The sequence below is a fragment of the Salvelinus alpinus genome, chromosome 28 (assembly GCF_045679555.1).
Source record: "Salvelinus alpinus chromosome 28, SLU_Salpinus.1, whole genome shotgun sequence".
Lineage (NCBI taxonomy): Eukaryota > Metazoa > Chordata > Actinopteri > Salmoniformes > Salmonidae > Salvelinus > Salvelinus alpinus.
In genome coordinates, this window is record NC_092113.1 from 27,098,297 (window position 1) to 27,114,507 (window position 16,211).

General features: G+C 42.9%; 1 protein-coding gene across 2 annotated transcripts in view; it reads right to left on the minus strand.

Annotated features, from left to right (window-relative positions):
• The window catches only part of LOC139557574 (diacylglycerol kinase beta-like), a 43,664-nt gene that overhangs the window by 13,077 nt on the left and 14,376 nt on the right, over positions 1 to 16,211 (minus strand). The window contains exons 4-17 of one of the 2 annotated variants that reach the window (XM_071372562.1): positions 15,438 to 15,570; positions 15,157 to 15,231; positions 14,993 to 15,042; positions 13,151 to 13,225; positions 12,885 to 13,001; positions 10,286 to 10,403; positions 9,828 to 9,916; positions 9,536 to 9,655; positions 6,812 to 6,910; positions 6,454 to 6,540; positions 6,137 to 6,210; positions 5,954 to 6,028; positions 889 to 974; positions 125 to 214 (exon numbers count right to left, since the gene is read on the minus strand). In XM_071372562.1, the coding sequence (XP_071228663.1) occupies positions 125 to 214; positions 889 to 974; positions 5,954 to 6,028; positions 6,137 to 6,210; positions 6,454 to 6,540; positions 6,812 to 6,910; positions 9,536 to 9,655; positions 9,828 to 9,916; positions 10,286 to 10,403; positions 12,885 to 13,001; positions 13,151 to 13,225; positions 14,993 to 15,042; positions 15,157 to 15,231; positions 15,438 to 15,570 (1,288 nt within the window). Of the gene's footprint in view, positions 1 to 124; positions 215 to 888; positions 975 to 5,953; positions 6,029 to 6,136; positions 6,211 to 6,453; positions 6,541 to 6,811; positions 6,911 to 9,503; positions 9,509 to 9,535; positions 9,656 to 9,827; positions 9,917 to 10,285; positions 10,404 to 12,884; positions 13,002 to 13,150; positions 13,226 to 14,992; positions 15,043 to 15,156; positions 15,232 to 15,437; positions 15,571 to 16,211 lie in introns of those variants that run through there. The other variant, XM_071372563.1, reaches the window with a different exon arrangement.

Genomic DNA, 16,211 nt, shown 5'->3' on the forward strand with positions numbered 1-16,211 from the left:
TATGGATTCCTATAAACAAGGGTGGCTCAACTTACCCCTTTGGCTAAACTTACCCCGTGATACAGGAAATATGATACGTGAACACACAACAGAATGAAAAAAGACCAAAGACAACCCTTCTCACCTCCTCCCCATCTAAGACAACGTGCAAGGTCATTTCCTGTGCCCAGGGGTAACACAGCCACAGGTGGCCGCACTTGAAGATGGGCTTTTTCTGATTGCACCAGAAGGGGAGAAAGAGAGATCGTCAGCATTACTCATGTCTAGGTTACTACATGGAATCCATTTCTGGAACATGTTTGGTAAGAAAATTCATAGTTTTTACTCATACACTAAAGTTGACTTGTCTATTGGCATGTACACTCAGTGGCTAGTTTATGGTACACCCATCTAGTCCTGGGTCGGATCCAACTTTGCTTCCAGAACAGCCTGATTTCTTCGGGGCATGACCACTTTCCCCACACCGTTACACTACTGCCAACAGTCTGTATTGTTGACACCAGGCAGGATGGGGCCATGGACTCGTGCTGCTTACACTAAATCCTGACTGCCATCAGCATGACGAAACAGGAACTGGATTCGTCGGACCAGGCAATGTTTTTCCACTACTCAATTGTCCAGTGTTGGTGAGATACTAGAACCGGCACGCCTGGCATCAACAATCATACCACGTTCAAAGTCACTTAGGTCACTCGTTTTGTCCATTCTAATGTTCAATCGAACAGTAACTGTATGCCTCGAGGCCTGTCTGCCTGCTTTATTTTGCAAGCCACGGCCACATGACTTACTGTAGGAGCGAACCATTTTCCTGAACGGGGTGTTGTACCTAATAAACTGTCCACTGAGTGTATAGTACATGGTCTACCAATATTGTGTACTGGACCCCACCTATGGCATCAAGTATCCAGCCCACAGTTCCGTCCCCTCCGCAAACCAAGATCCTGTAATCCTTCAGATTCCTGAAGAAGCACAGCCTGAAACACAGATTTTGTATTATGTTGGGGGTGCAGTACAAGATCTAACAGTGACGTTCACTGATGGTTATGACATCTCAGAGAGAAATAAGCCGTTCAAATTTACTTGAAGTATGAGTGCACAAAGTGGTCAGTCAACAGTGTAAAAAAAAAAGAAGGCGTTATATATATTTTTTATTTCTAAACATAATTTTTAAACCAAAATATAGATTTTCCTATCAGATATAAAAATGCTGAACAAAGTCTTCCAAACATGGAGATCAACTATGATTAACATCAAGGTTGTGATAAGTTTATAACAAAAAAGTTCAACATAAAAAGATTAGTGAAGAGGGAATCTGAAAAACCATGATCAGTCAATGGGAAATATCACTAACTCTTGGGGAAAGTATTTATTTTTAGGCCAATATCGGTATAAATTTTATAATTTTACAACTGCGACCTGGCCAAGATAAAGCAAAGCAGTGCGACAAAAACAACAACACAGAGTTACACATAAACATACAGTCAATAACACAATAGAAAAATATATGTACAGTGTGTGCAAATGTAGAAGAGTAGGGAGGTAAAGGCAATAAATAGGCCATAGAGGCGAAATAATTACAATTTAGCATTAACACTGGAGTGATAGATGTGCAGATGATGATGTGCAAGTAGAGATACTGGGGTGCAAAAGAGCAAGAGGATAAATAACAATATGGGGATGAGGTAGTTGGGTGTGCTATTTACAGATTGGCTGTGTATAGGTACAGTGATCGGTAAGCTGCTCTGACAGCTGATGCTTAGAGAGGGAGATATAAGACTCCAGCTTCAGTGATTTTTGCAATTTGTTCCAGTCATTGGGAGCAGAGAACTGGAAGGAAAGGCGGCCAAAGTAAGTGTTGGCTTTGGGGATGACCAGTGAAATATACCTGCTGGAGCACATGCTACAGGTGGGTGTTGCTATGGTGACCAGTGAGCTGAGATAAGGCGGGGCTTTACCTAGCAAAGACTTATAGATGACCTGGAGCCAGTGGGTTTGGCGATGAATATGTAGTGATGGCCAGCTAACGAGAGCATACAGGTCGCAGTGGTGGGTAGTATATGGGGCTTTGGTGACAAAACTGATGGCATTGTGATAGACTACATCTAGTTTGCTGAGTAGAGTGTTGGAGGCTATTTTGTAAATGACATCGCCGAAGTCAAGGATCGGTAGGATAGTCAGTTTTACGAGGGTATGTTTGGCATCATGCATGAAGGAGGCTTTGTTGCGAAATAGGAAGCCGATTCTAGATTTAATATTGGTTGGAGATGCTTAATATGAGTAACAGTCAAGGCCATGTCAGTCAAGGCCATGCCTTGATTTTCAGGAGACTGACATAGTTTCACTTCTGTTGGGAAGGAGGGAGACCAGCATTTCTCATCTCCACAGTTGTGGCTATTCTCTCCTGGACACATCATCATATTCTGACTGTGTTCAACCTGCCGCTGCATCATGTCATTAACAGTCAAGGCCATGTCACTGACTGCACTGAGCAGGCTGGAGCTGTTGGGCAGCCCTTGGCACATTGACTGTAGTGTTGTCAGCTTCCCATAAGGTGGGAGTGGATGATGATACTTTGTGTGTTCTTTGTGTGAGGTGGGTTTCTGATAGGGGTCATTTTCCAAAAATGAGGGCAAACGTTGCACTAATGCCGGGGCCCAACGGTGGTGAAACTGATGCAGCGTCAGGTAGTGTCAGTGGGACTGGAGTCACCACATCAGGAGTAACCGAAGACCCTCCAAGAGATGGAGGAGATGAAGTGATACAATTAATGCAATGCAAAATCCCATATCTAATGTAATAAAACTTAAAGTCATGTTTTTAACACAACTCACCCTCAGATTTCACAACAGGGACTGATGTTTCTGTCACAAAGGGGCATTCCTCTTGCCTGACAACTCACCCTGAAATGAATTCTGCTGCTCTATCGTTACATACATTCAGTCTAAAACTGCCATTCTAGAAGTCCTTTGACTTCAAAATGAGGGGCATTGTACAAAACATATTCATCAGCGATTGGATCGTAAAATTTAACCAGAGTATCAAAGTTGATAATGCCATCATGTAGGCCGGCTCTGGCCTAACCCATCGTTTTTTTGGACCAATCAGAACGGTCAGAATGTGTTTGCATTCTAGAAATCGTCAGGTAGCGAGGCAAATCCAGACTCATCACGGAGAAGAAACGTCAGTTGGCTGGAGCGGTGTGGATGGGTAGCCAGGCAACCATTCCTCTTCTGTCTTCACAATGATTGGCTGTTGCTGCTCAGCCTCAATCTGTGATTCTCTGTGTAATGTCAAAAATTTGCTGCCTTACTTTCACCACTCCCTGTATTTACCATGTGCAACATATTTTTGTGGCGCATGACCTCCCTGTTCATCACTTTCCCTTTCGCTGAAATTATTTTTCTGTCTGTGTTTGTCTGCTTTCTTTTGAACACACAGAGCTGCATTGCCTCGCATTTTTGACAGCCTGCGACTGAGCGTAATTTGACCAGAATCCATCAAATTTATTGGGGAATTTATTTGTGAAACTTTAACGCGAGATACTGTAGTAAAACTCTTACAACTATTAACTTTTTTCACTAACTGCCACCAGTTTGGCGGAAAAACATAAACATTAACATAGTAAAATGTTTTACAGCTTCGTCACTCTATTTTAAAATTTAAAATCATCTTATTTGATTATTTTATATATATTACATGTGATAAGGCCACAGACGGCCAGAGGTAATTACAGATACCTGTGATAATCTAATGTACCAAAACAAAAACACTAGATGTCATCTGATAAAATCCCCATTAAAAAAGTCAACGTTTTCTGGTAGTTTACTGGTAAACTTTGAACGTTTCCAGTAATATACCCTCCCTTTGTGTCACGCCCTGACCTTAGAGATCCTTATTATTCTCTATGTTTGGTTAGGTCAGGGTGTGACTCAGGTGGGAAAATCTACAAACGAGTCCACAAACTCCTCCCATGTCCACAAACGAGAGCCGTAACAGAAGATCCCACCAAAAACGGACCAAGCAGCGTGGCCAGGATGAGTGGACATGGGAGGAGATCATGAATGGAGAAGGACCCTGGACGCGGGTAGGAGAGTATCGCCGTTCAAGGGAGCAGATGGAGGCAGCGAAAGCAGAACGGCGACGATACGAGGAATTAGAGCAACGGAGCAAGCACGAGTGGCAGCCCCCCCCAAAAGTTTTTGGGGGCACACGGGGAGATTGGCGGAGTCAGGTTTTAGACCTGAGCCAACTCCCCGTGCTTACCGTGGGGAGAGTGTGACTGGTCAGGCACTGTGTTATGCGGTGATGCGCACTGTGTCTCCAGTGCGCATTCATAGCCTGGTGCGCTCTTTGCCAGCTCCTCGCAGTTGCCGTGCTAGAGTGGGCATCCAGCCAGGACGGATTGTGCCGGCTCAGTGGTCCTGGTCTCCAGTGCGTCTCCTCGGTCCAGGATATCCTGCGCCAGCTCTACGCACGGTATCCCCAGTCCGCCAGCGCCACCCAGTGCGGCCTGTGCCAACTCCCCGCACTTGCCGTGCTACAGGGGGTATTCAGCCAGGACGCGTTGTGCCAGCTCTGCGCTCCAGACCTCCGGTGCGCCTCCACGGTCCAGTGTGTCTTGCGCCGGCTCAACGCACTATGCCTCCAGTGCACCTTCATAGCCCAGTGCGTCCTGTGCCAGCTCTCCACACTCACCGAGCTAAAGATGGATGCGTTGTGGTAGCTCCACTCACTAGGCTGCCAGTACGTCTCCTCAGTCCGGTGAGACCTGTTCCGGCTCCACGTACGAAGCCTCCTGTGATGATCCATGGCCCGAAGCCTCCAGTGATAATCCATGGCCCGAAGCCTCCAGTGATAATCCATGGCCCGAAGCCTCCAGTAACGATCCAGGGAAAGGAGCCTGCAGTGACGATCCAGGGAAAGGAGCCTCCAGCGACGGTCCCCAGTCCGGAGCCTCCGGCGACGGTCCCCAGTCCGGAGCCTCCGGCGACGGTCCCCAGTCCGGAGCCTCCGGCGACGGTCCCCAGTCCGGAGCCTCCGGCGACGGTCCCCAGTCCGGAGCCTCCGGCGACGGTCCCCAGTCCGGAGGTCCCGGCGACGATCTACGGTCCGGAGGTCCCGGCGACGATTCCTGTACCAGAGGCGTCACCGAAGTGGGGGGAGCCTCAAGCAGAGCGGGGTCGGCGTCCCGCACCGGAGCCTCCACCGAGAGTAGATGCCCACCCGGACCCTCCCCTAGTCAGGTTTGCGGCCGGGGTCCGCACCTTTTGGGGGGGGGGGGGGGGGGGTACTGTCACGCCCTGACATTAGAGATCCTTATTATTCTCTATGTTTGGTTAGGTCAGGGTGTGACTCGGGTGGGAAAATCTATGTTTTCTATTTATTTGTGTTTTTGGCTGAGTATGGTTCCCAATCAGAGGCAGCGGTCTATCGTTGTCTCTGATTGGGGATCATATATAAGTTGTCATTTTCCTTTTTGGTTTTGTGGGATCTTGTTTTCTGTTTAGTGTTTTTTTTGCCTGACAGAACTGTTTGCTTTCATTTTTTGACTTTCGTTATTTTGTTTGAGTGTTTTTGAATAAAAAAATCATGAACACTTTCCACGCTGCGTCTTGGTCCACTCTTCCTACCACAAACGAGAGCCGTAACACTTTGCAACCATTTTATTGGCTTTGATGTTCCAACTATCCCAATACCATTGCATATTCAAGCAGTAAATAAGAGAACTGGTAATGAATTTATATTAAATCCCAGATACACACACAATAACAAATCTCAGACTCCTCAAAATGTAAAATGTCTTAAATGTAATTTTCGAGATTTAAAGCTGCTAAATACACCCCAGTTGTCCAATTAGTGATGCAGGTAAAACAGAGTGTAGTTTATAATTTTATACTAATAGTGGTCTATACTTAGATACATCATATGCAGTTATCCATATGGGAAACCTTACCCTGGTCCGGGTCCACCATTGGATAGGTTATACACCTGCCGTGGATTCAGCAAATACTGAAATTTACGCAGAACTCTGAAATGAATAAAATAGGACTTAAAATTGTAAAATAGAAACATTGACATTGTTTATTATTCAACCATAAATGCCCATTTGTGTAGGAGTGTTCACTTGTAGCATCACCTTTCTCCCTGCTTGCCTCCACTTTTAGGGTTCACAAACACTAAAAGAGGATGAGTGTCTGGGACCGGATCAATCTGTTCAGAGATAAATAGTTCAAAGATTACAGCAGTTTCACAAATGGATACAATGATGTCTATATTGTCAGTATATTCAGATGACATATATTCTGAATGGAATATGGCTGTGAGGCACTTCCTAGTGACAGTTCTCTAGACTCTAAACAAGGTAAAATAGACACTGTTGCTTATTTACTCACACCAATTACTATCCAGCAGTTCTGTAATAGGGAAAGGCCTAGACAGGGTACTAGTATGTACCTGAAGCACCTTTCCGTCAGGAGTGGTGTTGTGGTCACTGTCGCCGGCTGAGCTCGAGGAGCCGTTCTTCATGCTGTTTGGCTTCTCCTGATGGGGTCAAGAGAGAGATGAACAGTCAACTTAGCAAATCCAGAGATAATATAAAACAACAAGCAATAACCGTATAATAGTCAAATACAGATGTATTGTTTCTCAAACTAGACATTTTAGCTATCCTACTATTACCATTGCATGTGAGTGAATGTTGTTTTTAAGAGAATAAAAAAGGTTTTCACTAAGTTGAGGTTCCTTAAAATATATCTTTATGTGAGCTTTACAGTATTAGACACCTGTCATAGGGCAGTAGGTTATCCTGTACCTTCATAACAGGGTAGATGGCCCAAGGGGGGAGGATATGGTCTCTGAGAGTTCCACAGTTACAGTCGGAGGGCTCCTGGGAGGCACAGTCATCATGGCGCTGGAACACAGTAACAGCCAGTGATATCTATTATCAAATGATTCATTTATAAAGCTAATCACATTTAATTTATAAACAATTTTTATATCAAAGTAGTCACAAAGTACTGTATTGTTCACAGACATACAGTACCAGTAAAAAACGTTTGGACACACCTACTCATTCAAGGGTTTTTCTTTATATCGACTATTTTCTACATTGTAGAATAATAATGAATCAAATCAAATTTTATTAGTCACATGCGTCGAATACAACAGTGAAATGCTTACTTACGAGCCCCTAACCGACAGTGCAGTTTAAACAAATACGGATAAGAATAAGAGATAAAAGAAACAAGTAATTAAAGAGGAGCAGTAAAAAATAACAATATATACAGGGGGGTGCCGGTACAGAGTCAATGTGCGGAGGCACCGGTTAGTTGAGGTAGTATGTACAGTTGAAGTCGGAAGTTTACATACACCTTAGCCAAATACATTTAAACTCAGTTTTTCGTAATTCCTGACATTTAATCCTAGTAAAAATTCCCTGTCTTAGGTCAGTTAGGATCACCACTTTATTTTAAGAATGTAAAATGTCAGAATAATAGTAGAGAGAATGATTTATTGATTCATCACATTCCTAGTGTGTCAGAAGTTTAGTTTACATACACTCAATTCGTTTTTGGTAGCATTGCCTTAAAGTGTTTATCTTGGGTCAAACGTTTCGGGTAGCCTTCCACAAGCTGTGGTGAATATTGTGAATTTTGGCCCATTCCTCCTGACAGAGCTGGTGTAACTGAGTCAGGTTTGTAGGCCTCCTTGCACACACACGCTTTTTCAGTTCTGCCCACAAATTTTCTATAGGATTGAGGTCAGGGCTTTGTGATGGCCACTAATACCTTTACTTTGTTGCCCTTAAGCCATTTTGCCACAACTTTAGAAGTATGCTTGGGGTCATTGTCCATTTGGAAGCCCCATTTGCGACCAAGCTTTAACTTCCTGACTGATGTCTTGAGATGTTGCTTCAATATATCCACATAATTTCCCTCCTGCAGCAAAGCACCCCCACAACATGATGCTGCCACCCCCGTGCTTCACGGTTGGTGTAGTGTTCTTCGGCTTGCAAGCCTACCCCTTTGTCCTCCAAACATAACGATGGTCATTATGGCCAAACAGTTCTATTTTTGTTTCATCAGACCAGAGGACATTTATCCAAAAAATGCAGTTGCAAACCGTAGTCTGGCTTTTTTATGGCGGTTTTGAGCAGTGGCTTTTGCCTTGCTGAGCGGCCTGTCAGGTTATGTCGATATAGGACTCGTTCTACTGTGTATATAGATACTTTTGTACCTGTTTCCTCCAGCATCTTCACAAGGTTCTTTGCTGTTGTTCTGGGATTGATTTGGACTTTTTGCACCAAAGTACATTCATCTCTAGGAGACAGAACGGGTCTTCTTCCTGACAGCTGCACGGTCCCATGGTGTTTATACTTGTATACTATTGTTTGTACAGATGAACGTGTTACCTTCAGGCGTTTGGAAACATGCAGAGATCATCCGTTCACCTTCTCTGCGTCTCACAAAGACACAGCGGTTGGAACCAAAAATCTCCAATTTGGACTCATCAGACCAAAGGACAGATTTCCACCAGTCTAATGTCCATTGCTCGTGTTTCTTGGCCCAAGCAAGTCTCTTCTTCTTATTGGTGTCCTTTAGTAGTGGTTTCTTTGCAGCAATTCAACCATGAAGGCCTGATTCACGCAGTTTCCTCTGAACAGTTGATGTTGAGATGTGTCTGTTACTTGAACTCTGTGAAGAATTTATTTGGGCTGCAATTTCTGCGGCTGGTAACTCTAATGAACTTATCCTCTGCATCAGACGTAACTCTGGGTCTTCCTTTCCTGTGGCGGTCCTCATGAGAGCCAGTTTCATCATAGCGCTTGATGGTTTTTGCGAGAGCACTTGAAGAAACTTTCAAAGTTCTTGAAATTTTCCAGATAGACTGACCTTCATGTCTTAAAATAATGATGGACGTTTCTCTTTGCTTCTTTGAGCTGTTCTTGCCATAATATGGACTTATGGTATTTTACAAAATAGGGCTATCTTGTGTATACCAACCCTACCTTTTCACAACACTGATTAGCTCAAATGCATTAAGGAAAGAAATTCCACAAATTAACTTTTAACAAGGCACACCTGTTAATTGAAATGCATTCCAGGTGACTACCTCATGAAGCTGGTTGAGAGAATGCCAAGAGTGTGCAAAGCTGTCATCAAGGAAAAGGGTGGCTACTTTGAAGAATCTCTAATATAAAATATATTTAGATTTGTTTAACACTTTTTTGGTTACTACATGATTCCACATATCCAATGTTATTTTATAGTTTTGATGTCTTCACTATTATTCTACAATGTAGAAAACAGTAAAAATAAAGAGAACCCTTGAATGAGTAGGTGTGTCCAAACTTTTGTCTGGTACTGTAGATCCAGACGTAGTTCCAGACATAGCTCTTGCAAGACCACTCCATGAACAGATTGAACAACAGATTGTAATATATAAATATTCTGCGTGGAAGAAAAGACTGGCCTAATAACTTAAACGGGCCTAACTCTCCCCACCACAGGGCTACTCAGGAGCCCTCCCTCATCACCATGGAGTGGCACCAGACACAGTGTTTGCCCGTCAGCCCGTGATAACTCTTGATCTTCTTCTGACACTTGTCACACTTCCCAGAGTCACAGTTCCCACTGACCCAGTCATGGGTTGGAACCTGAGGCAGGAGACACAGGCAGAGTCAGATGCAAGACTGACATACATACACCGGGACAAGAGAATGGCTTAGAAATTCACATTACAACATACACTAAGAATGAAGAGGCATTGGGAATATTAATATAACTGCAAATGCCATTGTAAAATGTTGTTTGAAAAAAAACTCATACTCTCGTGTCTTTCTTAGACTTGACATAGGTCCTGGTACAGGGAGCTGGGTTTCTGTTGGCACAGCGTCCATGGACCGTGTATTTACAACCTTGAAAACAAAGACAAGTAAACAATGCGTTACGTGTCTCCATTGTGTTTTCAACTATTATTGTTATTCTCTCGTTTAATGAATCATGTTAATCAAGACAAGATATACAAGGCTGACAATTAAGTAAACAATAAACAACACCACTACAGTTTTTCCTATGGAAATATGTGGGGATGTCATAGGTCATTATGGTTATCTAATTGTACATGTTGACATCATCTGATTATGAGAATGAGATTCCACTAACTTGCTTATAATTGTAAGTTCAGGATAGGTGTCTTCCTGGTAATTTTTTGTTGTTGCTTTGAGTGGATTGAGGAAGTTAAGTTGTATTTCCCTCTAGTGGTGAGACCAGACAATGACACTCACAGGTGCAGCAAAGCCCCTGTTTCCTCAGTCCTAGGAGCATGCTCTGACACACGTTGCAGTAGACAGGCTTGTTGTAATTTTTCATCCTCCATAGGTGCTGCCCATCCTTCTGAGTCATCTGGGGGTAGATGGTGGGGGAGAAAATACATATTATGGTATAATAAACAAAATATAAAAACGTTGTGCTTTTTTATCTTTTATGTCAAAAACTATTTTGACAATTTTTGCACACTCCTAAAACAAACACTGAATCTAAGGGTAAATGTCGGATCTCATATTTGGAAAACATTATGTAAGCAATGTAACATTGATACACATTTCATTCTAATATTGTCTCATGGTTGGAGATTGGGGCTCTTAGTGATGCTGTTAGCAACAAACATAAACCGCCTCTGAGATGACTCTCCTGGAATGACAGTTCAGTGTTGGCTTTTACAGTTGGCTTTTGAATGGCCTTTGCATGCCATGATTCCATCTATCAAAATATCAGAATTATGCTGAAAGGAAACTATGCTGTATAATTAAATGAGGAATGGAATGTACATTTCTACCATATTTCCATGGAATCTCCTTGGGTAAATATAAGCCCTTTCTATGCAATTGTAACAGTTTAACTTTAGGGCGTCCCCTCGCGAACCAGGGACCCTCTGCACACATCAACAACAGTCACCCACGAAGCATCGTTACCCATCGCGCCACAAAGGCCGCGGCCCTTGCAGAGCAAGGGGAACCCCTACTTCAAGGTTTCAGAGCAAGTGACGTAACCGATTGAAAGGCTATTAGCGCGCACCACCGCTAACTAGCTAGCCATTTCATATCCGTTACACAATACTACATCAGCAACACCAATGCTTGTGGCACAAGATTATACAGTAACAAGGTCACAGATTGTCTATAATCTGGAAAAGAGCATATACACAAATACACAGTAAAAAAGTATTTTACAAATATTGGTTTAAATGACTCATGGTGCCTCAGCTCAGAGCCAGACTTTCAGTCAGTGTATGTGTATGAAGCATAGCCCCTAAAATCAGCACACAGCAATGTGAGAGTGCTGGATGAAGGCCTCCATGGTATTCTCATTGGTGGCCAGAAATAGCCTGAGGGGAAGTACCTGGCATTGGTGTAGGGGCACGAGAAAGACCAGTTTACAGCTCAGATCTTTTTAAGGCAGTCAGATAACAGACCCAAAAGTAAACTACATGTTTAATAAGTAAGCATACCCCCTGTACCAAGATATTTTCTCAGATGCTAGTATTTCCAGATCTCAGCACTTTGGAGACTAGTGACAGTGGTCCCATGTGGCTCAGTTGATAGAGTATGGCACTTGCAACGTCAGGACTGTGGGTTCGATTCCCACGGGGGACCAGTACAAATTAAAACAGATCCACTCACTACTGTAAGTCGCTCTGGATAAGCACGTCTGCTAAATGACTCAAAAGCAAATGGCACCCCCACTTAGTTTCATTGTTCTAAAAATAATAACTTTCTCTTTATGCTGTAACAATGAATGTTGATGTACTTCCTTTCCATTGCAGTTGCTACTAATTGATGCAGTGGATGAGAATAATAGATAGAGGAAGTGGGAAAAAGCCTCTCTCACTCTGGTGGTGCAGAGATAGATGTGTATGTGAAACAGGTGACATTAGCACACCTGCAGCACTGAGTCAACAGAAGGGTGGTGCACAGAGGTAAGAGCAGAAGGAGAGCAACATACAGAGTGACAGAAAGAGAGAGAGCATGTACTGTATGTGTGTGAGGAAGACAAAAGGAGGAACTGCAGACACCTGCTGAGCATATTTCTAAAGGTACAGTAGTACATTATCATTACAAAGACACATTAGGAAATGTACTGCATGATCAAAACATTAAGAACTCCCCCCTCAATATCTTTGGGGCATGGAGTCTACAAGGTGTCGAAAGCGTTCCACAGGGATGCTGGCCCATGTTGACCTTCATGGATGTCCTTGGGGTGGTGGACCAATCTTGATACACACAGGAAACTGTTGAGCGTGAAACACCCAGCAGCATTGCAGTTCTTGACACAAACCGGTGCACCTGGTACCTACAACCATACCCCGTTCAAAGACACTTAAATGTTTTGTCTTGCCCATTAACCCTCTGAATGGTACACATACACAATCCATGTCTCAACTGTCTCGAGGCTTAAAACTCCTTCTTTAACTCATCTCCTCCCCTTCATCTACACTGATTGAAGTGGATTTAATAAGTGACATCAATAAAGGATCAGAGCTTTCACCTGGATTCACCTGGTCAGTCTATACCATAAAAAGAGCAGGTGTCCTTAATGTTTTGTACACTCAGCGTATAACACAAAGAGGATGCATCATGTGTACTCCTCCCGGCCTGCACAGGAAACCTTTGTTGACGCAATAAAAAGGGGAAGGAATGATGTATGGTCCCTTTTCCACCTTCAGCCACAGTGACATTAGGGTCTTATTCATTTGGGGCGAAATGTATCAAACCATTTTTGCAACAGCAACCAGCATTTCTTATTGGAAATCCAAGTAGTCCCTCCCTGTTTCTTCCATTTTGTCCCTAATGAACACAACCCAGAAGGGGAACATGGTTCACCCACCTTCAGCCCAAGTAATACCAGCAGAGGGACGTTGTTCATTCCGCCTTCCACCCACTCATCCAGAGAGACCGTGTTACTGCTGTCTGCGTCGATGGCTGTCATCATGTCTTTCAGCACCTGAACAAACCAAAGTGCATTCTAGCTTAGCATCTAAATTAGTATTCTTGGGAGGTTTTGTTCAGCAGATATTTGCAGAAGGCTTCAATAAAATATGTATTTTCTCCTCTGATAATCAATAATTGTAAGGGACATTTGGCCACACTTACTGGTCTCAGCTCAGACACATCCCAGTCCAGGTAATCTGCAGCGTGCATCATCTGAGCAATGATCCGGTCCACCTCCTATAGGAAGAAGAGTATCAGTTATTCTTATCAGAAGACCTGATATACATTACCAGTCAAAAGATTGGACACAGCTACTCATTCAAGGGTTTTTCTTTATTTGTACTATTTTCTACATTGTAGAATAATAGTGAATACATCAAAACTATGAAATAGCACACATGGAATCATGTAGTAACCAAAAAAGTGTTAAACAAATCAAAATATATTTTAGATTTGAGATTCTTCAAAGTAGCCACCTTTTGCCTTGATGACAGCTTTGCACACTCTTGGCACTCTCAACCAGCTTCATGAGGTAGTCACCTGGAATGCATTTCAATTAACAGGTGTGCCTCGTTAAAAGTTAATTTGTGGAATTTCTTTCCTTCTTAATGCATTTGAGACAATCAGTTGTGTTGTAGGGGTGGTATACAGAAGATAGCCCTATTTGGTAAAATACCAAGTCCATATTATGGCAAGAACAGCTCAAATAAGCAAAGAGAAACGACAGTCCATCATTACTTTAAGACATGAAGGTCAGTCAATCTGGAAAGTTTCAAGAACTTTGAAAGTTTCTTCAAGTGCTCTCGCAAAAACCATCAAGCGCTATGATGAAACTGGCTCTCATGAGGACCGCCACAGGAAAGGAAGACCCAGAGTTACGTCTGATGCAGAGGATAAGTTCATTAGAGTTACCAGCCTCAGAAATTGCAGCCCAAATAAATTCTTCACAGAGTTCAAGTAACAGACACATCTCAACATCAACTGTTCAGAGGAAACTGCGTGAATCAGGCCTTCATGGTCGAATTGCTGCAAAGAAACCACTACTAAAGGACACCAATAATAAGAAGAGACTTGCTTTTGCCAAGAAACACGAGCAATGGACATTAGACCATTGGAAATCTGTCCTTGAGGCCAAATTTGAGATTTTTCGTTCCAACCACTGTGTCTTTGTGAGACGCAGAGTAGGTGAACGGATGATTTCCGCATGTATGGTTCCCACCGTGAAGCATGGAGGAGGAGGTGTGATGGTGTGTGGGTGCTTTGCTGGTGACACTGTCTGTGATTTATTTAGAATTCAAGGCACACTTAACCAGCATGGCTACCACAGCATTCTGCAGCGATATGCCATCCCATCTGGTTTGCGCTTAGTGGGACTATAATTTATTTTTCAACAAGACAATGACCCAACACACCTCCAGGCTGTGTAAGGGCTATTTGACCAAGAAGGAGAGTGATGGAGTGCTGCATCAGATGACCTGGCCTCTACAATCACCCAACCTCAACCCAATTGAGATGGTTTGGGATGAGTTGGACCGCAAAGTGAAGGAAAAGCAGCCAACAAGTGCTCAGCATATATGGGAACTCCTTCAAGACTGTTGGAAAAGAGTTCCAGGTGAAGCTGGTTGAGAGAATGCCAAGCATGTGCAAAGCTGTCATTAAGGGAAAAGGTGGCTACTTTGAAGAATCTCAAATATATTTTGTTTTTCTGTTACTACATGATTCCATATGTGTTATTTCATAGCTTTGATGTCGTCACTATTATTCTACAATGTAGAAAATAGTAAAAGTACATAAAAAACCCTTGAATGAGTAGGTGTGTCAACTTTTGACTGGTACTGTAAAAATGAAAGGGTATAAGGTGATGTCTCCTGCAACAACAGCCAGTCATTACATGTTATTACATTGTTATTATATTGAAATGGGTAATGGGGAAACTGGGATATTACCTAGGGGGGTGTAGTTTATTCTTTGTAGATCATAAAAAAATATAACAAATTGACTTACAGAGCTGTCAAGGACTCCATTGCCATCTCTGTCATACAGTTTGAAAGCAACTGAGGGAAAAATTTGCATATAAAAATCTTGAAAAGGCACTCAAACAAATATCTATAAAAATAGACTGCAACAAGAAGCTGCTACGCAGTGGAGAATATATGATAAAGACTCACACTCCAGCTTGTCTCTGGGCTGGCCATCCTCCAACAGAGAGAAGTAACACGAAACATCCTTCAGAAAGACCTCTTCTAAAGGAGAGGAGGAGGACAAGGAGGGGGAGGAGGATGGTGAAGTGGATACACACAGTATAGCTACATATTCAGGTTCAGTCTGTGGACTTTGATTTTTTTTTAAACACATAGCAATAGTGAAACTGATGACTAAACTATAGACAACAAAATAAGCCAACACATGGTATTCCAGAGGTATTCTACACATGGGCAAATAAACATACTGGCGTTGTCCTGCCCGTCCAGTACGGTTCCGCTCTGGAAGGATCGGAACAGGCGCTGGCAGAGATCCTTAGGGAAGTCCTCAACCTCCAAATAGGTCTTCAGGAAGAGACGGAAGCCTTCCTCATTGATACACTGGAACAGAAGATGGGATATCAATCAATCAGTAAATTGATGGGAGATGGATGGGAGATGGATGGTTTCTAAAATAGTCATCAAAACAGTCTGATTCAGAGCAGAGTGATTTAGGTGAGAAGACTAATTCCTAGAGCAGGGATCATCAACTACATATTTTCTTGAGCGGATGGTCAGTGGGCCCGGAACATAATTACAAATACAGTGCATTCGGAAAGTATTCAGACCCCTTGACTTTTTCCACATTTTGTTACTTTACAGCCTTATTCTAAAACTGATTAAATAAATGTTTTCCATCAATCTACACACAATAGCCCACAATGACAAGGCAAAAACAGGTTTAGACATTTTTGCACATTTATTACAAATAAAAAACAGAAATACCTTATTTACATAAGTATTCAGACCCTTTGCTATGAGACTTGAAAGCTCAGGTGCATCATGTTTCCATTGATCTTCCTTGAGATGTTTCTACAACTTGATTGTAGTCCACCTGTGGTAAATTCAGTTGATTGGACATTCATTTTATAAGGCAGACACCTGTCTATATAAGGTCCCACAGTTGACAGCGCAAGTCAGAGCAAAAACCAAGCCATGAGGTTGAAGGAATTGTCCGTAGAGCTCCGAGACAGGATTGTGTC